A 27,994-nucleotide genomic window follows, 5' to 3' on the forward strand; every position below is an offset into this window, starting at 1 on the left:
GAGGAATTAATTACTGAAGCTCTTACAGCGTCCAATTACTAGACCAACTTCGGAGTTTATGGAAAAGAAAAACGAGAAGTAATTGGCAAACTCCAGGCTTTAAAGAAAAATTACCGGGTATTCTCCTTCTTTGCAGAAAATGGTAAATCTAAATTACAACACAGAACACTACAGCACAGTACAAACTCCTCAGGCCATAACGCTGTGCCAACCTTTCCTCCTACCTGGCCACATTCATGATAGAAACATGGAGGGCTATCTGAAAGTTTTTTTTAAAATCTCCCTAATGTATCTGCCTCTCTCACCATCTCTGGCAAGGCACTTAGTACTCTTCTTGTAAAGAACTTGTCTCTGATGTCCTTTCCCCCCCACTTTAATCATGTTAAAATTATGACAACAGCTGTACAATTCTGTTCCTCAACGTGATGCTGGGGATAAAAACAAGAGGCTGTTCACAACACACCTCTCCTGGTGCCACTTACATATTCCTTAAATATTAATCCTTGCTTAAATCACCCCCCCCCCCCGGAGTCAAACGCAACTGGATGAATCTCTCCCCATCCCCCCCCACCCCCATGACAACGGGGTAGGACAATTATCCTCTTGACGTACGTGGTCAATCACCAGGTACTAACTTTCTGCTAGAGACCCGAGTGAAAGGTTGCCTGGTCGGAAGATCATTGCGGTGCTCGGAAAATGGAGGCCAAACGTACACTCCTGAGTAGGTCAGGGAGGCAAGACCATAAACTGACAGAACAGTCACTTTGGCAGGCTGACGATCAACATTTGGGTTCCAGAATAAAGAGTTTAGATAAAGTCTGATAAATGTTAAACAATCTGAACAGCAATTACACATGGAGATGAAAATACGTTAGACATTTTATAGGATTGACAGTGACATAAGAGCAGCAATTTCTAAAATTAATGAATGCTCTATTGCTTTCCTTGATGTGATAATGAACCAAAAAAATGATAATACCGTGGAGGATTCAATGGTAAAGGGTCAATCACCAACAGAGAATTATTTAAGAGTCCAATAACACTTCCATGCCAACAGTCCTCTACATGGAAGACAGCTCTTTAGGGCAAAACCAGATGCTTGGATCCATTGGACATCCAGAGACTTAAAGAAAAGATTGAGTGGACATCCAAAGACATAATTTTAAGGTGATTGGAGGAAAATATAGGGAGAGGATGTCAGATGCAAGTTGTTTTTTTTTTAAAAAAAAGCAGAATTGTGGGTGCATGCCCCCACCCCCAGCCAGGGGTGGTTGTACATACATTAAGGACATTTAAGAGATTCTCAGATAGGCACATGGAAAAATAGAGGGCTGAGCAAGAGGGAAGGGCTGATCCTAGAGTAGGTTAAAAGGTCAGCACAACATAGCGGGCTGAAGGGCCTGTACTGTGCTCTATTCTATATTTTACATTCCATGCTCTTATTTATCTCTACTCAAGCAGGTGGTGAGACTGAAACCTAGACATGGCTAATAATCTGAACACAAGGCCGGAGGTGTCGGGTTTCACAGCCACACTTCAGTAATTCATGAGTAAACCCCATTGTGCTCTGATCACAAACCCAGGAGGGCCAAAGACAGACATCTGGTCCATCCAAGGCTGGTGTTAGGATATTCTGAAACGCATCTGCGTAAAAATGTAGCTCATGCATCTACGAGCCAGCGGCCAACTCGAGAGGAACCCAAGTCACAGGTTACCCTCTCCGGCCTGTTGCAAACACATGCATTGAGGGAGCCAAAAAAAAAACACAGAACAACCCTTTGTAATCTCTTCACAACAGGGGTACAAAGCTTAGCAATTTACTGTACAGGTGGGGAGAAAAATAGCTTCAAGGAACACCATAATTACAGCCTTTAATGAGATTTTAGATTCTGCAGGCCCAGCAGTTGTAGGCAGACCTTATATGTGGCTTGGTTCACTAGATCAACATTCGTCCCTGTAATGGAAAGATGCTTTGTCTTTTTTTTGCCAACAGAATTAAATGTTGCCTTTTCCAGTAAACACTCTGGAAAAAGGAACATGGATTAATTTTGATTTCAACTCATTGTGCAACAGTATATTTAGATATTGTGAATGGTTGTGCTTTAGTCCCACCTGTAAAAGGTATCAAATCGTGTACTTGCTCAAAGGTGCAGCATACCAACATGACTTCAACACAGATCAACCTCCCACTCATATGACACTTTACAACATGTGCGATGTTCCAAAAAAAATGCCCCTTGGCCAGTATCTTTAGGATGACTCAGTATACATCATTTTATCTTGTAAGCAATGTGAGAGAACTCTTAACCTGCTACAGTACATTCTGATAAAGTAGCTTATCATAATCTTTTTAAGATACCAAACAAATTGTGTGTATCCAGCCTTTGTGCTTCCCATTGCCGATTTAGGTTTAACTGGTTTAGTCGCTTGCAATGCTTTTCCAGTGCTCTTTGGTTGAATATCTTCACACTGTTACCCAGCTGGAGGGCATAATGAATTGCTGCCTTCAGCAAATAGACAAGGTGTAGTGCCTGGCAAGTAAAAGTCACCCTCTTGGCCAATGCCCTTCACTTCACTTGAACATTTTTTGGAGGACACATTTATTATCCCTGCTCACAGAAACCCCCAAGAGTTGGAATTCCTTCTCAAACCACACAGTCTCCTGCTGGCCAGTGTCATGATGTAGCGAGTTGCACAGTTATGAAACCGAAATGAAAGAAACCAGGAAATGCAAGAAAGATGTACATCTATATAGCACCTTCTTAAAAGCCCCAACAGAATCCAAAGTGTTCTACAGCCAACAATTATCCTTTGGAGTGTAGTAAGGTATAAAACACTGGGCACAGCAAGCTCCCACCATTGTTGATCAGGTGACCAGCTTTTCCAGGTGCTCTGATTGAGGAATTGGGCGGAGCACCCAGAAGTCGCTCTCATGTTCTTCTCTGAGACAGTGCCTTGAGATACTTCACAGCACTTGAGAAGTTAAACGAGTCAGAAAGTCTCAGCAACTCACAGATGGTGAAGCTTTCCACAGAGTGTCAGACTAGAGTCTGGAGTGAGACTTGAGCACACATTGTTTCAGAATCAAGTAGTCTACTAAATGAGCTCCCAGTGGAGATGCTGGTGTTCTATTGACAGGTAGGTTGGATTTGGAAGCTCCCCGAACTGAATCCATATAGTGTCTTGAAGAGGGAACACACAGCAAAAGTTCCATCCACTTGTCAATCTATGGGAATTAACTTACTAAGTTTTTAAGGGAAGTCAAAGCCATGCTGCTCATGGGTTCCCATCAGCCAATCAACTTGATCTTCAGGTTAGATTCTGTCCAATAGTTGCCAGTACAGCATTAAAAGAAAGGTAATCAGGAAAGGCCTGAAGCTTCAGTGTTTGGTTCTTGTCACAAGGGGTCAACTGAGAGACTCCTTTCACCACAGATTTTCCAGATCGCAAGTTGACCTGTGTACACCAAGAGAAAAGATGTTTTATGAACTCATCTGGACAGGTTTCTTAAACCCGCCCCATCTGAACCTTCAGAATGGCAGAAACATCATCTCCAATGACAGTCTGGGGTGCGGGGGACAAAAAGAAATCAGACTCTCTTACACAAGCAGATTCTCCAAAATAGATCAAAGTTAAGGACCCTATATTAATTCTTTGAAAATTATGACACAGATACATGGTGTTGTAAAGAGAGCGTTTGGCATGTTGGCCTTCTTACATCAGAGTATTGAATACAGGAGTTGGGAATTGTTGTATCAGATATTGGTGAGGCCCGTTTTGGAGTATTGTATGCAACTCTGGTCAGCTACCTACAGGGAATGTTTTTAATAAGATCTAAGGAGTACAGAGAAAAATTACAAGGATTTTGCTGGGACTTGAGGACCTGAGTTCATAGGGAAAGGTTGAATAGGCTAGGATTCTCATCCCTGGAAATGAGGAGAGATTTGACAGAGGTTTATAGAATTAGGAAGAGTATAGATAGGGTAAATGCAAGCAGGCTGGGTGAGACTAGAAGTAGAGGTCATATAGAGTAAAAGGTGAAATATTTAAGGGGGACCCGAGGGGCAACTTCTTCACTCAAGAGGGTGACGAGTGTGTGGAATGAGCGGCCGGAAGTGCTCGATACTGGTTTGATTACAACATTTAAGAGAGGTTTGGTGAAGTACATGGATGAGGGAGGTATTGAGGGCTTGCTCCAGGTAGGGAGTCGAGGGGACAAGGCAGAATAACAGATCAGCATAGACTAGTTGGGCTGAAAGGCCTGCTTCTACACGGTAGTGTTCTTAGTCTTGATAACAACTACAATTAAAATGGTATCTTAATTTTGACCTTAAGTTCTTAACTGTCACTATGCATCCACTGGATGTATAGTGACAGATAACAAAGAACTTAAAAGTTCTCCAATCCACTTCAGGAGGAGCGAGTGAGATTTCACTCCACAGATACAGTCTAACCTGCCAAGTGCTCCTTGTTTCACTTCAGATTTCCAGCATCTGCAGCCGTCCAGTCCCAACCAATTCTCTCACTCTGACAATTAGACACCAAAAGGCTAACCTGTCAATGCTTTTCAACCTGCACAAGAACATCCAATGATATTTCCACCTGCCCAGCTCACATCTACTTCTCAGGCTTAGCTGGAAAAATGGTTTGGTGAGCACATTTTCAAAAGGCATTCTGGGATCAAGGAGATATTTTACCAGGCACACGTCTCCGCAGTAGAAGCCACTAGGCCCTGGGAATAAGTTGCAAGCCTCTGCACAAATATTGGGAAGCACCATTGTATTTAACAAGTCTTTGCTTTATGGTTAAATGTTTGACTGGATAAATCAGAGGTGGACTTTGAATGCACATTTTGGATCAGATTGGCTCAGTTGAAAGACAAACCAAGACAAATTTAGGCACATTGGGAAAGATACTACTACAACATCACAAAACGTTAACAAATCCCTTTATTAAGCCTAAAATAAATATTGTTTCGAAACACCTGTCAAGCTCACAAGAGCATGTTGTTCTCAGCAGTAGCCTAAGTTCAATGTCCAGCACACTACTAGGAAACACATGCAGAATTTAAGGACCAATTCAGGAATTTAAAAGGAACTCTCAAGGACAAAGACTGGTATTGAGATTGAACTGTGCAACCTGTCCAGACCCCTCTTCTCACGATGCCTGGCTCCTGCTTCTGGTCTGCTGAACAAGTTGGTTGGTGTGGGAGCACCAGTGATTATATAGGTGCGGCCATGCTGGGCAAACAGGCAGGACACGCGTGCATGCGAGGTTGACGCAAATCTCTCAAGCGCAACATGGAGCAGGCTGGGAAGCCCACCAGAATGTGTGGGAAACCTTCAGACCTACTGCAGACCCCCCAATACAAGGGCTTACAAGTTATGGATAACCTGATATACTGAATCTGACTTCTCACAAATTCTTCAAAACATTTTTAAAATATTTTAAGATAGCAATAATAACAACAATGAGATTTATGGCGGTCATTAATTGATGGAAAGACTATAGATATAAATCATTCAATTATGGGTGGTGTTAGGATGAATATTTCATGTACATAGAGAGATACAATATGAAAATCTATGAAATTTGAATATTTCTGACGTGGAGAAATTCTCAGGATCAAACCAAGCCTGTCTGTGTAATTGTTACAGGTAATAAGAGGTTGAGGCATCTCATGGTACGATATGGAACCTTTGCATTTTTGCTTTGGCATATAGACTCCCTCTTCCACTCCCCACCCGCAGGACATGGTCTGGTCACGGGAAGCCAATTCTTATATTTGAGAAGGTCTCAAAAAGGCAACTGGTGGGCCCTGGGAAACAGCACCCATTTTTCATTCGGGTTTCATTCCCATTGTCACCCAGGCTAATAAGATTACAAGAGTAAATAGTGAGATTAGTTGACATTTAGCTTAGATTTTATTAAGCTTGTAAAGTTGAAGAGTTGCTAGGGAGGAGAGTCATGGTTCCATGGTTTTATTATCTTTGGAACAGTGTCCAAAAAACAGCTCAACCTATAAAAGGGAAAGGCAGCCAAGGACGCTCGATATCTCAAAACGCAGGGGAGACCCAGCAGCAAGTTCTAGTCGAAGAAAAAACTGTGCTGACACCTCTGATCACAGCAGCTTAACTGTTCTCTGCGTCAATCAGCTGGGCTCAACAAGCACCTTCAGTTATCTGTCGCAAGGGGTACCTTGGTACAGCGGACACAAGAGACGGCAGATACTGCAATCTGGAGCAATACAGAAAACGAAGGGACTCAGCTGGTCGAGCCGGGTCTGCAGAGGGAAGTAGGTGGTTGCCCCGAGACAATGACTGTCTGTTTCCCTCCATGGACATGGCCTGATCTGCTGAGCTGCTCCAGCATTTTGCTTGCTGATCCTTGGTTATAGACAGACAGACAGACACACACACACACACACACAGAAAGTTGTATACTTTTTGCCGATCTCTCTGTGGCCAGGCGCGCAGACTTTAAAACGTCTGTCCACTGCTGCCCTCTTGCTGGGCTGTCTGATGATTCTCATCTGTAAACGCATCCTCGGCGCGGAGAGTGGAAGCATTACTGGAAAATGCCGACTGACTGATGGTGACCCTCGGGATGTAATGATCATAGGGATTTTCCAATGGCTTGACAAGTGAGAGAGAGAGAGAGAGAGAGAAGAAAATGAGTGAGAAAGCAACAAAACTAACAGAAACCAAGGCTACAGTGCTAGCGACTGTAATGTACAATATAATGTCCAATTGATTCAACTGTAAAACATCTACGCAAACAATTGCACATGGAAATTCAGAACGTTTTCATATTAGCAATCATGGATATGGATCTGAAATGGCTTTATCTGTCAAAACTCTTGTACATGCAGAGCTTGGTAGGTGGAAAAAAAAATCACTGCACACACTACCTACCCTGCAAACTACCTTTTCCAAAAACTCCCTCTGGAAAGTGTTGTAGGGCTACTAAAGCAAAACCTTCACTGTTGCCAAGTTTGCAGATGACACGAAGATTGGTGGAGCAGCCAGTAGTCTTGAGGAAACAGTTAGGCTGCAGAAGGACTCAGGCAGATTAGGAGAATGGGCAAGAGAGTGGCAAATGAAATACAATATTTGGAAAATGCATGGTCATGCACTTTGGTAGTAGAAATAAATGAGCCGACGATTTTCTAAACGGGGAGAAAATCCAAAAATCTGAGATACAAAGGGTCTTCGGAGTCCTTGCACAGAACACCCTAAAGGCTAACTTGCAGGTCGAGTTGGTGGTGTGGAAGGCAAATGCAATGTCAGCATTCATTTCAAGAGGTCTGGAATATAACAGCAGGGATGTGATACAGAGGCTTTATAAGGCTTGGGCTCCTCATTTAAGAACAGATGTGTTGGTGTTGGAGAGGGTTCAGAGGAGGTTCACAAGGATGATTCCAGAAATGAAAGGATTATCATATAAGGAACATTTGATGGCTCTGGGTCTGTACTCACTGGAATCTGGAAGGATTGAGGGGAGATCTCATTGAAACCTTTCAAACATTGGAAGGCCTCGACAGAGTAGATGTGGAAAGGACATTTCCCATGGCGGGGGAGTCTAGGACAAGAGAGCATAGCCTCAAGAGAGAGGTGCGTCCATTTAAAACAGAGACATGGAGAAATTTCTTTAGCCAGAGGGTGGTGAATTTATGAAATTTGTTACCACAGGCAGCTGTGGAAGCCAGATCGTTGGGTGTATTTAAGGCAGAGATTGATAGGTTGTTGATTGGACATGGCATCAAAGGTTACGGGGGGAAGACCAGAGAGTGGGGCTGAAGAGGGGAAATAGGATCAGGAATGATTGAAGGCAGAGCAGACTTGATGGGCCAAATTCTGCTCCTGTATCGTATACTGGCAAGGCTGAATGACAGAGATCTGCCCCTGCTGGGAGATTCCAGCTGCCTGAGGGAGCAGTTTACCTGCCTGGATCGGCAAGCAATGGCCAGTGCACCTTCTGACTGAAAGCAAAGGCAAGGGCCAATCGGGCAGCAGGGTGGGTGAAGTCGCCCAGGGACGCAGCCACATAGGAGCTGGCCACTCAGCCCCCACCCCCCACCCCCAGATAATAGCAGCAGGGCTAAAGCCAGCAGCAGAGAGCCATACAGGACCGGCTCCGGCTTACAAAATGAAAAATGCCTTTATGTTGAAATTGGCCACCAGACACAAAAATCTCAGAGCCTGTTTTCACTCTCCTTTCACAGTCTCTCTTTGTTTTCTGCCAGCAGATTTTGGCCGGGGCCATTAAGAGGGTGAAGGGCAAACAAGCAGAGAAAGAAACAGCATTTACAGTTGGGGTGGGGGTGAAAAGGAAGCGTTCAGAGTCTGTCATCATTACACTGTGATCTGATTTTCCGCTGTTGGAGAAAACAAACAGACCTTCTGGCCGAGCCCACGTGTTGACAGCGTCTTTCCTCATTATGCCCGTTTGCTGCTTTGTCAAGTTTATTGCGGCATATGTCTATGGCTTGACCCTGCTGCGCAGGACAAAAGGCTGCACTGTTTCAGAACACATCGCACAGTTTCACAGCCACCCTTGAAGGGCAGTGTTGTTTGCAGAGACCAAAATGCCAAAGTAAATAATTAAATTAGGCTTTCCTCATTGTATAAATAGATCACACTTGCTGGGGCAGACTATGTTGGTCAGGTAGACAATGTAACTATGCACTCCCCTGACTCTATAACCCAGAGCACCTACACAAGAGGAGAATTAGCCATTCAGCCCGTCGTGTCTCCTTCATCATTCCATCATGGCTGATTTATTATCCTTCTCCTCCCTTCTCCCCTTAACCTTGGACATCTTTACTAAGCAAGAACCTATCAATCTGTTTTAAAGATACCCAAGACTTGGCCTCCACAGCCACCCGTAGCAATGAATTCCACAGATTCACCACCCTTCAGCTGAAGAAATTCCTGCTTATCTCTGTTCTAAAGGGACATCCTTCTATTCTGAATCTGTGCCCTCTGGTGCTAGACTCCCCCACTATTAGATACATCCTCCCCACATCCACTATCTAAGCCTTTCAGTATTCAATAGGTTTCTATGAGATCTCCCTCATTCTTCTAAACTCCAGCGAGTACAGGCCCAAAGCCATCAAACTCTTCTCATACATTAACCCTTTCATTACCAGAATAATTCTTGTGAACCTCCTCTGGACCCTCTCCAATGCCAGATCATCCTTAAGGGGGCCCCAAAACTCTTCACAATACTCCAAGTGAAGTCTTACCAGTGCCTCATAAACTCTCAGCATTGCAACCTTATATAATGATTATACAGTATATCCTACACCAGTTATAAATGCGCTCCCACATTAACCGCAATCCAACGAAAGGCACTCTTCAGAAAGGATTCCCACATCAAGTCTGCAGTATTAGTGTGGCTTACAAATGGGTTCCCATGTTAACCTCCCACTGAAAACTTAAAGAACTATTTGCAAATATTTTTCCATTGATTGCATTTGTTTTAAACTAACGCTGATTTACCAGGCAACTGCACTGCGTTCTCAGAAGACTAATGTACAACAGCAATACCATTATGCCCAAATCACTAGGCTCAAATTTCATGAACCCAGAGGCACCTGCTCAGGGATCTTAATGATAGCAATGTATTTATTTTATACTTAGAAATTCAGCACAGTGACAATCCCTTCCAGCCCAAAGAGCTCGTTCGGTCCATTAAACCCACGTGATCAATTAACCCACAAACCCATACAAAGTCTTTGGAATGTGGGAGGAAACCGGAGCACCCGGAGGAAACCCTCTTCTGACAGTCAGCCAGCCACCTGCCTCTTGCAACTTAGCGGTGACGACCTCCCCGTAGCTCCCATCTAACGCCTCCTCCTTCTCCCATACAAGTCGAAGGTCATTGATCGGCAGTTCTAGTTCCCTTAGTGTGAGTGCCAGTGCAAACAAAATAAAGATTAGCTTTATTTGTCACAAGTACAGTACATCGAAACGTCCTGTGAAATGTGTCAAATCAGGGAGGACTGTGCTGGGGGGGGCAGCCCACGTGTCGCTACACTTCCTGCGCCAACGTCACACGTGCACAACTCCCTAACGCTCCATCTTTGTTCTTTGCAGAGGAGATTGACCAAGATGCTGCCTGGATTAGAGTATGTGGCTTGTGATAGGTTGAGCGAGCTATGGGTGAAGGAGGATGAGAGATAATTTGACAGAACTGTACAAGATGAGGAGGCATAGATAAGAGTGAACAACCAGAGGCTTCTTCCCAGGCCAGAAATAGGTGATAGGTAATACCAGGGGGTATAATTTTAAGGTGACTGGAGGAAAATATGTGGGGGGGGGGTGTCAAAGGCAAGTTTGTTTTTTTTTGCTTTTAAACAAAGCGGTGGGTGCATGGAACAACCCTGCCAGGGGTGGTGATACAGTCAGATACATTAGGGGCATTAAAAAAAATGGGCACATGGATGATAGAAAAATGTAGGAGGGAAGGGTCACATTGATATTAGGGCAGGTTAACAGATCGGCACAACATTGTGGGCTGATTGGCTTGTACTGTGATGTAGCGTTCCTTGTTTGGAATGTCGGAGGAAATTGGAGCATCTGGAGGTGGAAGAGTTTTACGATTTCTAACTTAAAAAAGAGAAGCTAAGGAAAGTGATTACTGCAATTCCCTTCCTCAGTAATGCACCAACACCGATTTAGAACTGATAAAACAACATTGCATCTTTGCATACAGTGCATCAGACTTAATAACCCACGGTCACACTTCACCAAAGGTATCTGACAAGTGCTGACAGACAGACAGCAGTCACACACTGGAGGAGGAGAGACCTGCCCCGTGGGCGATTGCCCACGATAAAGAGCACAGAAATTCCTGCAAGTCTAGAGAAACACATTCTTGTGAAGCACATGTGAGATTTCACAAAATCTTGCACATTCTGACTGAATGTTGAAATATAAATCATAGTCTTTCTCAAATTAGAATCAAATCTGGATCAAAAATAACGAAAAGAAACAAAAATAAAATTGTACAAATTGTCTACGAGTTTAGCAGATTGCCGATGGAACCACATTCTTCACGTGCTGAGGTATTACAGCAATGGCACCTGGCCAATGCAAGTGCAGTATATAATGGGCTCTTTATGACTATGACTATTCAGCTACAGTCTCCTCCTTGGAAAAGGTACTGAGTGTTATGTGATTTACCAGTATACAATGACATTTAAACTGTTGAAATACATATAAATTTTTAATCTATATAGTGTATAGACAGGGCAAGTGCAAGCAGAATTTCTCCACTGTGGTTGGGTGTGACTAGAACCGGAGGTCATGGGTTAAGGGTGAAAGGTGAAATATTTAAGGGAAACATGAGGATGAACTTCACTCAAGAGTATGGAATGAGCTGCCGGGGCAATTGGTGGATGTGGGTTCGATTTCAACTTTTAAGAGAAAGGTGGACAAGTACATGGATGGGAGGGTATAGGTGCAGATCAATGAGACCAGGCAGAGTATTGGCACACACTAGATGGGCCGTAGGGGCTGTTTCTGTGCTGTGGTGTTCTATGATTCTAAATTTTAAACCTAAATACACATTTAAACCATTTTTCCTTTGATAATTCTTATTGCATTTTATGGCTCAAAAGCCCCCAAAATTCAGAGAGACAGGAGAACAATCTCTGCTGATCCTTTGGTGAAAAACAAAGTGTGCTTTTCACACATTCATCCAACCCAAGGCACTGCATTCAATGACTACAAAGGTCTGCTCCGGAATAAATGGTCCAGACCTGCAGGAAATAATATTCTCGTGGGCCCCACCTGCTCTCTTCTTACCGCTGCCATCGGGAAGGAAGTACGAGAACCCCGAGTCACACACCACCAGGTAGCTTCACGGTTACTGCGACGACATTATAGCTCAGGGCGTTCTGGAGTTCAGAGTTCAATTCCGGTGCCGCCTGTAAGGAATTTGTATGTTCTCCCCACGAACTGTGTGTGTTTCCTCCGGGTGCTCCAGTTTCCTCCCACAGTCCAAAGCCATACCCGTTGGTAGGTTAATTGGTCATTATAAATTGTCTTGTGATTAGACTACAATTGAATAGGCAGATCACTGAGCAGCACGGTGGGCCAGAAGGGACTGCTCCTTGCTGTATCTCCATAAATAAATGAAATAGTTATTACCTTTCAACCATCAGGCTCCTGAACCAGCTTGGAGAACTTCACCTACCTCAACACTGAACTGATTCCACAACCTATGGACTCACTTTCAGTGACTAATGTTCTCAATATTACCAATTGCTTATTATATTTTTGTATTTGCACAGTTTATCTTTGTTTGCACAGTGTCCGTCTGTGTGTAGTTTATTTGGATTTTCAAAAGGCTTTTGACAAGGTCCCACACAGGAGATTAGTGTGCAAACTTAAAGTACACGGTTTTGGAGGTATGGTATTGATGTGGATAGAGAATTGGTTGGCAGACAGGAAGCAAAGAGTGGGAATAAACAGGACCTTTTCAGAATGGCAGGCAGTGACGAGTGGGGTACCGCAACGCTCAGTGCTGGGACCCCAGTTGTTTACAATATATATTAATGACTTAGACGAGGGAATTAAATGCAGCATCTCCAAGTTTGCGGATGACACGAAGCTGGGCAGCAGTGTTAGCTGTGAGGAGGATGCTAAGAGGATGCAGGGTGACTTGGATAGGTTAGGTGAGTGGGCAAATTCATGGCAGATGCAAATTAATGTAGATAAATGTGAAGTTATCCACTTTGGTGGCAAGAACAGGAAAACAGATTATTATCTGAATGGTGGCCGATTAGGAAAAGGGGAGGTGCAATGAGACCTGGGTGTCATTGTACACCAGTCATTGAAAGTGGGCATGCAGGTACAGCAGGTGGTGAAAAAAGCAAATGGAATGCTGGCATTTATAGCAAGAGGACTCGAGTACAGGAGCAGGGAGGTACTACTGCAGTTGTACAAGGCCTTGGTGAGACCACACCTGGAGTATTGTGTGCAGTTTTGGTCCCCTAATCTGAGGAAAGACATTCTTGCCATAGAAGGGGTACAAAGAAGGTTCACCAGATTGATTCCTGGGATGGCAGGACTTTCATTTGATGAAAGACTGGATCGACTAGGCTTATACTCGTTGGAATTTAGAAGATTGAGGGGGGATCTGATTGAAACGTATAAAATTCTAAAGGGATTGGACAGGCTAGATTCAGGACGATTGTTCCCGATGTTGGGGAAGTCCTGAATGAGGGGTCACAGTTTAAGGATAAAGGGGAAGCCTTTTAGGACCGAGATGAGGAAAAACTTCTTCTCACAGAGAGTGGTGAATCTGTGGAATTCTCTGCCACAGGAAACTGTTGAGGCCAGTTCATTGGCTATATTTAAGAGGGAGTTAGATATGGCCCTTGTGGCTAAAGGGATCAGGGGGTATGGAGGGAAGGCTGGTACAGGGTTCTGAGTTGGATGATCAGCCATGATCATACTGAATGGCGGTGCAGGCTCGAAGGGCCAAATGGACTACTCCTGCTCCTATTTTCTATGTTTCTATGTTTCTATTCATTGATTACACCATTTCGTTTTGTATTCACTGTGAACACACTCAAGAAAATGAATCTCAGGGAAGTATATGGTGACATACACGTTCTTGGAACTTCAATAATTAACAATTGCATTTTCAGAGCTTGAATGCTAGTTAAAGGTGGACTAAATCAGCTGTAAATTCAGAGACGACTTTCTCATATAAAAATATGATTTATATTAACCAATCATGACCTCTTTAATGACTGCAAACATTTTTGATTTTGAACTCCAGATATAGTTAAGGGCTAGCTGTCTAAAACAGAAACCCTGCTGGTTCTGTAGTTATTCATTATCATTTGCCATGTTGTATGACGTGGGTGATCGTGGTCTTGCCCATGGTGGGTCTCAGCAAATTTTTCTACAGTGGTGATTTGTTATTGCCGCCTTCTATCAGTGTCTTTACAAGAGGGGTGACCCCAGCCATTATCAATGCTCTTCAGAGATTGTCTGCCTGGCGTCAGTGGTCACATAACCAGGACTTGTGACGTGCACCAGCTACTCAAACGACCATCCTCCACCTGCTCCCATGGCTTCATCTGACCCCGGTTCAGGGACTAAGCAGGTGCTACACCTTGCCCAAGGGCAACCTGCGGGCCAGCGGAGGGAAGGAGCGCCTTACACCTCCTTTGGCAGAGACATTTTTCCACCCCGCCACCCTTTGGTTATTATTACAAAATAGTTATTAACTTTGTAGCTATCCGTAAACAAATTAAGACAACTTACACTGGGCTTGTTCATTAGCGCCATCTCAGTCGGTTGATAAACGCTGTTGTGCAGCTGCCCATTGTAACCAGAGTAGCCACTATAAGGAGACTTGGACTTGTTTGCTGGGAAAGTAAAGGGAAATTGATGTTATCTTGAGAAAATAACGAATAGCTTGACTTCCAAACTCACAGGGCTCTCAGCAAAACTATCCCTGAAGTAATTTCACCACAACCATTCCACAAAGTTTAATTCCAGATGTGCGCCAAGTTCGGCTGGGTCAGAGGTGATCTGGAATTGGCTTCTGTGTGTTCAAGAGAGAGAAAACCGGCTTGGGTTCCGTTTCAGATGGCTAATCAGCAATTAATTCAATTTTTTTTTAAAAAACATCTGTAGAGGAAGGAGTTCTTCACAAAAAACAGTAGACGTTGGAAAACCTTAGCAGGTTGGGCATCATCGGTAGATGCAAACAGTTCAGGTGTTAAACCCTTCATTAGGTTTGCTGAAGTTGGTGGTACATGGCTCGGCCAGGCAGCCAGAGCTCAGAAATAACCAGAGAGTTGCAAATTCAAGCCTTCTGTGTGGAAGCTGGGAAGTGCTGAATGACAGAAATTGCCGTATATATCATGGCTTTCTGTCACTGGGAGATAAAAATGGGATAACCCCATTTTTGTTGGGATTCTCTTTCAACGGGTTCCATGGTTTTTACTTTGTTGCATGGCTGTCTATGGGAAAACGAATCTTAGGGTCGTATACTACATACATCTGTTGAACTTTTGAATTCCAGATGGGAATTATTGAGCTGAATTACGATGCAAAGTGGAAGATTAGTCCTTTAATGATTTTACACCCGTGAAATGTTCTGTTGTTTGTAGTCAGACTTTTTCTCCCAATTGATTTTTAGCAGTCTTTAAGTAACATTGAAAGGCAGAGAGATTTAAAGCCCTAAAGTATCTTACAGCCAGCAAAGCTCCAGCAGTACAGGTTTGCTAGATTGTGGCAGGTTGCCATGACATTAGGGATGAGCAGGGAGAAGGAAGGGAGAAAGGAGTCTCTGTATGAAGATACACTTGGGCCTCCCTCCGACAATTATCATCTTGTGCTGGAGAGACTTTTGAATTCCTGAGACCCCGAGAGTGACGATGTCTGAAGTTTAGCCATTTGGTGGTTAGCTCCTGACTGGGTCACCCACGGCACTAAAGGTCAAGGGGAAGGTCCCAGAAAAAGAACGATCCAATGGCGGAACTGGCGGAAGAGGATGACACATCAGAATGGCAGTGAGGAGTCCCCAGCCATGTGACTGCACCCTGACCCAGATCTGTCAAGGACTGTGTGGTGGCTGCCCATTCATCGTTAAACAATGCCACGCACAGGCGTTCTCCATTAAGGAAACCCACCCTAACACCCAGGATTAAGTTCCCTGCCAGAATGTGGGTCTCAGATCAGCCTCTACAACCACCTGGCAACCCACCACTGGAGAACCCCTTAGAACACGGCACTACCCTCGGACCAGTGAATGTTCAGGTTCACCCAGCGGGGGCTTGTCAGTACAGAGGCACCCACATTCAGCCTAGGTAAATGTGGGTGTGGGTGGTGATTCCACGTCTGAGCATTGGCACAACCTGGCACAATGGCTTTCACAAGACCCTGCCACTCTGGGAAAGGTTCCAGACGAAGAACCATCCAATCAAGACTTTAACAGTGGAGATGGTGCGAAAGAATTAGCTGCAGAACACGGTCACCACACACATCAGCTTACAAAGCACAAAACTGAGAACAACTAACAGCCAGCCCTCTTGTACACATTTAATGCCAATCATCAAGGACGTTGTTTCTTCCCTCCCACCTCCTCCCCCCACCCCCCCCGCCGATTACATTTCTTTCTCATTCCTGAGCAACATGGGGCGTGAACCGTCCCCGTGAACAGCGAAGTGGGTATAACCGGGCAACTTCATGGGGAGCTATGAAGCCAACGTGTTGGTGGGGCAGGAGTCACATAGGCCAGATCATATTTCCCGCTTTTCAATTGTCACATGTGCACTGAAACATATAATTAAATGTGTCGTTCTTTGCATCAACGACCAATACAGATCGAGGGTGTACTGGGGGGCAGCCTGCAAGCGTCACCAAGCTTCTGGCACCAACACTAACCCTAATCTGTAGTTCTTTTAGGAATGTGGTAGGAAATAGGAGCACCCAGAGGAAACCACGGGGATAACACACAAACTCCACGTAGGCAACGACGGGAAATGAACCCTGGTTGCTGGGACTATAATCACGTTCCACTTCACCGCTACGCCACTGTGCTGTCCAAACCTGAACGGAAACCAACTATTTTTGTTTTTGGTTTATACAATGCAAAAGCTCTCTGGCTACACCATCTCCATACCAGTGAAATTTTAAATTCCAAATTAAAAATGCAGGGATTGCACCTAATATAGATAAATTAGTTAAGAGTAGGATGTCATTCAAGCCCCTCTTGCCTGCTCTAACATTTGCCAAGATCATAACCAACTTGTTTGTAAACTCTACAGTCACCCTGCAACCCTTTACTTATCAAATATGTAAATACTCTGAAAGATAGTTCCAAAGGCTCTTAGAGAAAACAGCTTCCATAATCTGTCTCACACGGACAGCCCTCTGCTTTTTTTTTTAAAAAAGAGGGACATACACCCGACTTCCCACCCAGTGCTAGATTCTGCCACACAAAAAAAACGCTCCACCTCCACACTGCCAAATCTTTCACAACTTTGTGTTTCAGTCTGGTCCTCTCTCACACTTATATCTTCAACAGACATAAGCCTACCCTGCTCACCTTTCTCAGCAAGTCCAACTTAAAAGATTAGCATTATTTGTCACACGTACATCGAAACACGCAGCAGAATGCGTCATCTGCACCGACCGTGCAAGGGGAGCCCGCAAGTGTGGCCAACACAGCACGCCTACAACTTACCAACAAATGTCTCTGGAATGCGTGGGGGGGGGGGGGAAGAGAAACCAGAGCACCCGGAGGAAACCCAGGGAGAATAGACAGACTCCTTATAGACTTCTGCAACAATTTAACTCTTATAATTGGTCCCGCATACTACTGTAGCTCCCATTGCCAGTACAAGCATGGCAAACCTCCAATCTGTTTCCAATGCATTAAAATCCTTAAAAAGGAGACTAACAAAGTACACACCACCCCAGATAACATCTCACTAATGTCCTCTGTAATGGAATCAAATTAATTCTCTTGACTAGTCCAGCTTTAGACCCATGAACGGAATAATTAAGTCCCATGGCGGGACCTCCACACCAGGGAGTAACTGGGTATTTTTGGTATCAGTAACTCAAGCCTGAGAGGCGTCTGCTCCTTGAACATGGTCCCCAGCCCCCACCGAGAGCCCAAGAAGCAGTGAGAAATTGAGAACAGATGTCAAGTCCTCTGCAGTTGGCCACTCTTCAAGGCTTCAAGTCTTCTGCTCCTGTTTCCGTTAGTTTTGCCCAGTCTCACTGTTAAAGTGGATGAATTTTCAGCGCTGAGCGACTGCTCAACCACACAAACATGGAGTCCTAATCCTGGCCGCTTTGATTAGTTTCCCCCTTGTTCACATCAGGTAAACCTGCTTCCCCATTCCGTTCAGTCCGAGGAAGGGGAGGACATGGCGACTGTGAGGAAGCAGTCAGAGTGAAACTCTGACTTACCCCTCCCCACCCTCACACCTCCACTCTCACCTATCATCTACCAGCTTGTACTCCTTCCCCTCCCACCACTTTCTTACTCTGGCTTTGTCCCCCTTCCCTTCCAGTCCCAATGAAGGGTCTCGGCTTGGAACACTGGCTCTTTACTCCTCTCCATCGATGCTGTCTGACTGAGTTCCTCCAGCATTTTTGTGCACGTTACTCTGGATTTCCAGCATCTGCAGAAACTCTTGTGCGCGATGAAACTCCGTTCGCTTTCTCAACAATACCTCGATATAGGAGGGATTGAACCATCAGGCCCAGGTGCTGAACCAGATGTCCCACTTTATTTAACAGCCAAAACCAGTCCCACTCAAGCATTTCTAACAGCCTGGCGACTCCAAGACATGGCCATCAAGTCCTTGCTGATCTGATGCAAACAACGCATTTCACTGTACATTTTAATGTACATAGGACAAATAAAGCCACTCTTTAAATATGCTCAGGGTAACTAGAGACAAATGAACAAAACATCATAATTATTTTTAATATCTGGGGAAAAAATGGCCATGATTTGTTCTCAGTCATTTACCTTAGTGGGTCAGATTTGCATCTCTCAACATGTCTAGGGGGCCACACCCACACACCCTTCCACATACCCGTCTTAACACAGTCTCATATCAGCTGCAGCCATACGTTGCTCCGGCCACAAGCTGAGAACCATTTCTGCCAATGGAGGAAGTTCAAAGGTAACAGTGCAACTAAAACAACTTCTAAAAAAAAAATAGAAACTTCTGCAACACAGCTTGCTATTTTTCAACGCCAGTCAGACATCTCACTGCTGGACTCATCACCTCCAACCAGTACTGCCCCTTTTAAATGATAGAAACATAGAAACATAGAAAATAGGTGCAGGAGTAGGCCATTCGGCCCTTCGAGCCTGCACCGCCATTTATTATGATCATGGCTGATCATCCAACTCAGAACCCAGCCTTCCCTCCATACCCCCTGACCCCTGTAGCCACAAGGGCCATATCTAACTTCCTTTTAAACATAGCTAATGAACTGGCCTCAACAGTTTGCTGTGGCAGAGAATTCCACAGATTCACCACTCTCTGTGTGAAGAAGTTTTTCCTAACCTCGGTCCTAAAAGGCTTCCCCTCTATCCTCAAACTGTGACCCCTCGTTCTAGACCTCCCCAACATCGGGAACAATCTTCCCGCATCTAGCCTGTCCAATCCCTTTAGGATCTTATATGTTTCAATCAGATCCCCCCTCAATCTTCTAAATTCCAACGAGTACAAGCCCAGTTCATCCAGTCTTTCTTCATATGAAAGACCTGCCATCCCAGGAATCAATCTGGTGAACCTTCTTTGTACTCCCTCTATGGCAAGGATGATCAAAGAATTTATTTAAAAGTCAGAGAAAGAAGATGGCTAAGGCACTGGCCTCCTAAGCCAGGGATTGTGGGTTCAAATCCCATCTGGGATGGTGTTAAATTTTCATTTTTATCTGACTAATTTTTGTGGGCAGCATGGTAGAATAGCTGTTTCCTTAACACTGTTGAGCAGGGACCCAGGCTCAATTCTCAGCACCGACTGTAAGGAGTTTATACATTCTCCCCGTGATTCAGTGGGTTTCCGCTGGGTGCTCTGGTTTCCTCCCAAGGTCCAAAACGTGCGAGTCAGGAGATTAATTCGTCACATGGGTGTAATTGGGTGTCACTGGATTGTGGGGCTGTTACCGTGCTGGGTCTCTAGATTACAATGATGACTGAATTCATTGAAAGGAATGAGGAACAATGACTGCCCATCGATCAGCAACACATACAAACTGCTGGAGGAACGCAGGAGGTCAGGAGGCATCTATGGAAATGAATACAGGGCTGAGACCCTTCAGGACTGGAAAGAAAGGGTGAAGACGCCACAGTAACGGGGTGGGGGTGGGGGGGGGAGGAGGACAAACTAGAAGGGGAATGGGTGAGGCCAGGAAAGATAAAGGGCTGGAGAAGAAAAGAGCAAGGGAGAAAGGGAAGGAGGGACACCACAGGGAAGTTGAAAGGCAGGTGAGAAGAGGCAAGAGGTCAGAGCGGGGAATAGAAGTTGAAGGAAGGAGAAAAGAACAAAAAGAAAAATTACTGGAAGGAGAAATTAATGTTCACGCCATCAAGTTTGCAGCTACCTAAAGGGAATATGACGTATTGCTCCTCCACCCCGAGCAAAGACGGAGGCCATGGACTGACACGTCAAAACAGAATTGGGGACAGGAATTAAAATGGTTGGCCACCAGGATGCTACACCTGAATGAAACTTTAGCAGTTCAAAAAAAAGTGATTTGATATATTTTTACAGCAGAGGGAATTCAAACCCACTTAATTAATCAAAGGAAAAAAGAAGTTTCTCTTCACTTGTGGCAAATGTGGAGAGCAGTAATATACCTGCTGGTGTACTGCAATGATGAATCCAAAATCAGGTGGGAGGAGTAACACCTCATATTGTATTAAGGCAGCCTCCAACCCGATGGCACGAATTTCTCTAATTTCCAGTAACTTTTCCCCTTCCCCTGCTCTAACCTCATCTGCCTATCACCTCCCCCTGGTGCCACTCCTCCTTCCTTTTCTTCTATGGTCCATTCTCATCTTCTATTAGATACCTCCTTCAACCCTTAACTTCTTCCACCCATCACCTTCATGCTTATTACTTCATCTCCCCTCCCCCTTTTACCTGGGGTCATTTATCTGCTGACAGATCATACTCCTCCCCCTCCCACATTCGTATTCTCTCTTCCGCTCCCTTTCCTTTCCAGTCCTGATGAAACGTTGACTGCTTATTCTGCTCCACAAACGCTGCCTGACTAATCAAGTTCCTCCAGCAGTTTGTGTGTTTCCAGATGTCCAGCATCTGCAGAATCTCTTGTCTTTATGATATACATTGTGGCCACATTATTACGTACACCTAATCATTAATGCAAATATCTAATCAGCCAATTATGTAGCAGCAACCGAAGTATGCAGTCATGGTCGAGAGGTTCAGTCGCTTGTTAGACCAAACACCAGACTGGGGAAGAAATATAATCAAAGTTACTTTGAAATTATTACTGGTGCCAGATGGGGTGGTTTGAGTATCTCATAAACTCAGATTTTCACACATAACAGTCTCTAGCATCACAGAGAACAGAGTGAGAAAACATCTAGTGAGCAGCAGTTCTGAGTGAAAACGCCTTGTTAATGAGAGGTGAGGAGAATGACCAGGCTGTCCGGAAGGTGACGGTAACTCTAATAACCATCTGTTACAACAGTGGCGTGCAGAAGGGCATCTCTGAATGCATAAAATGTTGAACCTTGAAGTGGACGGGCTACAGCAGCAGAAGACCACGGCTGTGGCCACTTTACTGGGTGCACTCCTGTACCTAATAAAATTGGCACCAAGTGTACGTGTACCACCTCCAAAATTTCTAATTCTAAACTTCACTTGTCACCTGTACATTGAAACATCTACTACCACTGAATCAATATATTTCAGGATTACCTGCCATTGCAAACATGCTACCACACGTACCAGGACAAGTTTCTACCAAATTATGTTACCAAAATACCGAAAAAAAGAAATGACCTAACCTGCGTTGGGTTCATCCATTGAGAAGGCCTTGTTTTCTATGTACATGTGCTGGGCTTGCTGCTCTTTCAAGATGGTCTCATAGCCCACGCCTCTTGTAGGATAGACCTCCTCGACATAATTCTGCTCCATGCTAGCCTTGGTCAGGTGGCAGATCTCGGGGATGATGTAAAGAAAGACAAACACCCAGGCATTGGCAACCAATGCAATGGAGATGGTCGGGTTATTCCAGCGCTGGCTTCCCACTTTGTCATTCCCGTAAATATACATCACAATCCATGCAATCCAAATGGCGATGGAGAAACTAATCGTGACTAGGATAAAAATGCCATGTTTCTTCCAGTGTTTGAAATGACCACATTGAGAGGCCACAGCCATGCCAAAGGTGACCACGATTAGGAACATGATATAAATTAAAGCCATGACAAAGTCCATTTCAGCAATATTGCAAGGATCTCCAAGTGGCACGGAGTGGGTGCTGTTGTTTCGTACAATGGTAATTATTAACCACTCAGTGTTAATTATCACTTCCACAAGGGCAAGAGAAAGAGCCAACAGAAAGACATACCACGCTTTGGGACCATCATTTTTCCTGACAAGGAAATTAAGTCGGAAAGCATGTGCCAACAAGCATGAAAAACAGATGCCAAAAAGTACCCCAAACAGGAACCTTCTAGAGGCGCAGGTTGCAAAGTCCTCGCTGACGATGAAATCAAAATCCAGGCAGAAAAGCCCAAAGGTGCCAAAGATGAAAAAAAGCTGGACGCCAACCACACTTTTCTTCTTGCCGTCTTGAATGAAGGGTATGCTGGCTACCAATACGAGCTCGAGCACGAAGCAACTCAGAATGCCGGCACTGGCTATTGCCTGCAGCACGATCCCCCAGACGGCCGACAAATCACAGAGGTTGAAGTAAAGGGGGTCGAGGGTGACAGAGCAACCCGCTGGCGCTGCGGCAGCAGACACTGCAAGAAGAGCAACCACCAGAAGACACAGTGGCGAGATCAGCATCGTCTCCAGCTTGGGCTGTTCTTTGACTAGAGCTCAGAACTTGTCTCGTACCTGGAAAAGTGAAGAACACAGACTGTCAGCTATCAAATTACGCTGTAGTCAGCTATTGGGTACACACCTACTGATTTAATTCTACAGCAACGAGAGGAGAAAATGGATATCTGCCCTCAGAGCCACAATAAGCACTTGGTCAACTTTAAAATTAAGCATATAATTTCTAATTCAGGATAACAATTTTTCACCACTAAGAATACTTTTTTAAAACAATAATTTGCCATGTAACGTTTTTTAAATAAAAGCACGTTGCTAAGAACTTCTCCATTCAAGCAGTTTCAAGACCATGTGAACCCAATTAAGTTATTAAATGAATAAGACTGCCAGCCTTTCATTTTTAAAAAATATATATATTCCCCAGGCATATTACTCTCCACCATCACCCCTTGCCAACTTCCCCCAAGAATGCTCAGTCATTTCTAAAGCAAAATCAAATGCCCCACTGTTGTATGGGCACCGACCCAATCAAGTGGCCAGAGTAGATCAAATATTAATCTGAGGAAAGAAATGGACAGTTGACAGACTGGAAAAGGTGGGGGAGGGGGGAAGAAGCCAAAATAAGGTAGGGGGAAATAGGAAGGTGTACATGCTAGAAGATGACAGTGAAGACAGGTGAGGGGGATAGGTGGGGATGAAGTGAGAAGCTGAGAGGTGACAGGTAGAGAAGTGAAGGGCTGAGGAAGGAATCTGGTGGGCCATGGCAGAAAGGGAAAGAGGAGAGGCACTAGAGGGAAGTGAGACGAGCAGACCCTTTACATCAGGAGTTCCCAACCTGGGGTCCATGGCATTTTAAAAAGGGTTGGGCACTTTTATATCGACTGCTCATTCCTTTACAGAGAAGCTGCCCAGCCTGTTGAGTTCCTCCAGCATTTTGTTTATTCTGGATTTTCAGCATCTGCAGAATCTTCTGTTAATCTGAGGTTCTAGAGACATTCAAACTGCAAGAGTGGTACAATTATGACAATGCAAAACTATTAGATTTCTATAACTTACCAACATTACTTCGTAAATAGAAAGTACACTGCAAAAGGAATGCTCAATCTCAAAACCCTGTTGCCATTCTCTAGTTAGTTTCTGTGAGGATACACTGTCCTTTCACAAATTACAGTAAATTCCGGTTAACTAGGCTGTTGGTTAATCAGGGCAGCCCCTTATTTGGGACAAATCTTAAAGAAGAGTAACTAGTTGAGAAAATAGCCAGGATTCCCTTCTTTTTATTTGGGACGTCACGTCACTTAATTGGGACAGAAGGCTGTTGCTGAACAGTTTCTAATTAGCGTCAGACACAATACATTTGAGTGGCCATTAGACACCAAAACTGTGGTTGCAGAGGAGAGAGAGAGAGATGAAGCATCTCAGCCCGAAATGTCGACTATACTCTTTTCCATATATGCTGCCTGGCCTGCTGGGTTACTCCAATGTTGTCTGTGTGTGTGTGTTGCTTATGCTTAGAGAATAGCTTTGAAATGACTTTAGTTTCGTGTGTTTGTGTTCAGTGATTTTTTTTGTCACTGATAGTTGGCGAGAAATAAGCAGAAAGGCAATTCAGAACTGTTTTGCTCACTGCGGTTTCAAGCATTCAGGTTTGGAGATGCCAGACCTGGGAGTGAAAACGAGATGATTTCACTGCTTCAAGAAGTTAGGAACTAGAAAGAATTTGAAGGTATCGACAATCGTCTTGAATGTTAGAATGAAAATGAAGATTTTGGAGGATGCAATTGCTGAATATTGTATGAAGGCAGTCCATTATCTACGATAGGTGTCTGCAATTTTGTTTTGGATGATTTTATTTAGAGTCAGTCAAAAGAACACGAAAGGGCAATCCCTCCATCAATAACTATAAGGAACTAATATGCAGTTTTATAGTTCTCTGTGGTAGTATTGATAGCTTTCTGACCTGATCTGTACACTCAGACCCCACTTACTGCTGAGGATACATTCCTCAGAGGTGGAGCCTTATGTAAACCAGCTCTGTGTGGGGCTATGATAACATTACATAAATGGATATGTGCACCTGATTTTTAATAAAAAAAATCAAACCAGAGATATATGATGTATTATTTTAGGTATACACAACAATTCGTGGAGTAACACACACGCAAATAGGCCTAACCTGTATATCAGTGGAACAGCAACACATCGCAGCAGCGGCAGAGGGAAGCGGGTGGTGGTTGTGATTATCAATGCAGCTAATTTCAAAGAGGCCCTAACATCAGCCTGACGCTCACCTGCTTCCTAATGCCGTATCACTTGCAGTTTCACATCCGTGCTGATGCTTTTCCTCGACATCTCAGATGTACTACCCTCACTGGAAGTTGCAGGCCGTTTTCCAGACATTACGGGTGGTGGGAAAAAAATGGAATAAATTGGCAAGGGAGCAAGAACGCTTGGCGGGGGAGGCAGAGCGTGAACTAATATATGATTGGCTGGGAGTGGCTCAGTGCGCATGTGAAGTGTTCCCATTGGCTGACTGAATGTTTACTATAATGGCGGCTACTCGAGAAGTTGTAAGTGTTGTTTAGAATGAATTTTTGTCAAGGTTCAATAAAGAATTGAAGAACCACGTTGTAACGAATCAGTACTATATAGGGTAGCATTATGCAGGGTCTGAACGCATTTCATTTAAATACATTCTTTAGTTATACAGTGAAATGGTAGTTTGGGTTTTTTTTAAAAAATATACCTTTTTAACTATTTCCATGAAACCTCAGCAAATTGGGATAAACACTTATTTTGACCAAAATGTACTAGCCCTGATGTGCCCCAGTTAACTGGAATCCACTGTATTTTCTATTTAAGTAAAACAATCAGAAATAATTTAAAAAGTCATTGTAATTACACAGCAGGACAGGCTGCATCTGTGGATAAAGAATCAATTATTGTTTTAGGTTGAAGACTTTTCATCAGAACTGATGAAATTTTGATGACTCGTCTTCAACCTCAAATGTTACAGTTTACCTCTCCACAGATGCTGCCCGACCTTCCAATATTTTTCTGTTATGAATTCTGAACATCTGCAGTTCCTTGATTTTTATTATAAGTATTTTGGAAAAACAAGAATTGAGAAATGAATGTGTTTTATGTTTACAGACTGGACTAATGAGATTTGTCAGATCTTATGGTCAACTTGTGTTGTTTGTAATTACAGTTATCCAGCAAATGAAGTAATTCCTCTCCCAAGTGGCCAGCTCATAATTCAGCTGCAACCTCAGAGGCACAAACTTTTGCCCTGTCAGACTGGTTTAAAATACAAAATGCTGAGTCAATGTTTGTTGAGGAAAACAGGACTTTTAAAAAATTATTTAGAGATACAGGACAATGACAGGACCTTCTGGCCCCATGAGCCTATGCTGCTCAATTAATCTACTAAATTGTATCTCGTTGGAACGTGGGAGGAAATCAGAACACCTAGAGGAAACCTACATGGTCACAGGGAGAATGTACAAACTCCTTACAAACAGCAGCAGGAATTGAACCCGGGTCACTGGTACTGTAGTATCGTTAACCTATACTACCATGTCGACTCTGTAGATTTTGTCCCACAGTGAGAAAGTGGGCGTGTAGAGCTGACTATCTACTTTATATCATGAAGTAGTCAAATAGGAAATGATAGACCGGCAAGTCACAATCATCTGTTTCACACTATTGCACAGGTCAAAATCAAGCCCACTCAGTCATTCAACATTGAAGGAGGCTATTTGGCCCATCACAGGTGTGCTAACCACATTTCTTTGCTCTATCCCCCAAGATTATAAACTTACCCTGGACAGCCAGTTCCTCAGAATCAGATTTAATATCACTGACATACGGTATGAAACTTCTTTTGTGGCAGCAGTACACAGCAATACAAAAAAAAAACTAAATTACAATAACAAATTAAACAAGTAATGCAAAAAGAGCAATGAGGTAGTGTTCATTGTACATTCAGAAATCTGATGGCAGAGGGGAAGAAGCTGTTCCTAATACAATAAGTTTGTGCCTTCAGACTCCTGTACCTCCTTCCTGATGGCAGTAATGAGAAGTCATGTCCTGGGTGATGGGGTGCCTTTTAATAAAAGTATGTTATATTTGCAAATGTCTTGTATCTAAAACTTTTAATTATATATTTGCAAGGCAAAAGTTCAAATTGTTTCTTTTTTTAAAATATTCAGAAATCTGCAAAATAAATTCTGATACTGTGGCAACAGGCTTAATAAATAATGTTAGTTCCACAAAAGTATGCCTTGGCTGGATATACGCTTAGTGGCCATTTTATTAGGCACACCAGCTCATTAAGGCAAATATCAAATCAGCCAATCATGCAGCAGCAACTCAATGCATAAAAGCATGCAGACGTGGTCAAGAGGCTCAGTTGTTGTTCAGCCCAAACATCAGAAAACAAAAGGGAAGAAATGTGATTTAAGTGACTTTGACCACTTTATTAGGCACATCTGCTCATCAAGGCAAATATCAAATCAACCAATCATGTCGCAGCAACTCAACGCACAGAAGGATGCAGATGTGGTCAAGAGTAGAGTGGAATGAACATTGATGCCAGATGGAGTCGTTTGAGTATCTCAGAAACTGCTTATTTCTTGGGATTTTCATGCACAAGTTTTTAAAGAATTTACAAAGAATGGTGCGAAAAACAACACAAGAATCCAGAGAGCAGCAGTTCTGTGGATGAAAATGCCTTGTTAATAAGAGACGTTAACAGAGAATGGCCAGACCAGTTCAAGCTGACGGAAAAGCATACTGAGAAGGTACAAATGATTAGGTACAGGAGGTACAGGTAAAGTAGCCTTTAAATATAGATATATACCTTTATTACACTGATGGGTGTCCTAATGCAAAAGCCAGTTGAATTCTACTGGTGAACATTTTGTTCTTCAGCTACTAATTAATCACAGAAACTTAATGTGTTACTAACTGGTTACACAGAAGGCTGCACTTTCATCCACCCCATCTACAGCAGTTTTGTTTTGTGTCTCTGATAAAACATGAAAGTGCCAAATATGATCAACAAGTAAAAGCTGGTTAAATGAAAAGTTTATTTGCCCAAAATTGGCAAGTAGGAATACAAGCTCAGTTTCGGATCGAGGGAGAGGGATATTTCCAAGTGTCCACATGACACTATTTGGAAATCATTATGATTTTGTGGTATTTGATGCATGTGTGAGCAATATGAACAGGCCAGGCTTAGCTGTGCTAATTAAGCTGGGCAACTTGTTCAGTGTCCAGTACAAGAGGCGAGAGATCACCATTCACTCAGAATGAACTTACTGCCTGTTACACCACCAGTATTTCAGGCAGCAGTGAAGGTCCTTCATCCCTGTTTGTCTGTAAAGAAGATGGCTATTTCTGAAGATTTTTTTAAAAACCTGTCCCGATTGCTAGCCCTGTGCT

The 27,994-nt window shown here is 43.7% G+C and overlaps 1 protein-coding gene across 2 annotated transcripts in view; it reads right to left on the bottom strand.

Annotated features, from left to right (window-relative positions):
* Positions 1-585: 585 nt before the first annotated feature.
* gprc5c (G protein-coupled receptor, class C, group 5, member C) overlaps positions 586-27,994 on the bottom strand; it is a 32,880-nt gene continuing 5,471 nt past the window's right edge. For both annotated transcript variants that reach the window (XM_063030521.1, XM_063030520.1), the window contains exons 2-5: positions 21,547-22,606; positions 14,289-14,392; positions 6,444-6,635; positions 586-3,456 (exon numbers count right to left, since the gene is read on the bottom strand). In XM_063030521.1, coding sequence (XP_062886591.1) covers positions 6,480-6,635; positions 14,289-14,392; positions 21,547-22,555 — 1,269 coding nt within the window. In that variant the 5' untranslated portion in view covers positions 22,556-22,606 and the 3' untranslated portion in view covers positions 586-3,456; positions 6,444-6,479. The remainder of the gene's footprint in view (positions 3,457-6,443; positions 6,636-14,288; positions 14,393-21,546; positions 22,607-27,994) is intronic.

The sequence above is a fragment of the Mobula hypostoma genome, chromosome 22 (genome assembly GCF_963921235.1).
Source record: "Mobula hypostoma chromosome 22, sMobHyp1.1, whole genome shotgun sequence".
Taxonomy (NCBI): domain Eukaryota; kingdom Metazoa; phylum Chordata; class Chondrichthyes; order Myliobatiformes; family Myliobatidae; genus Mobula; species Mobula hypostoma.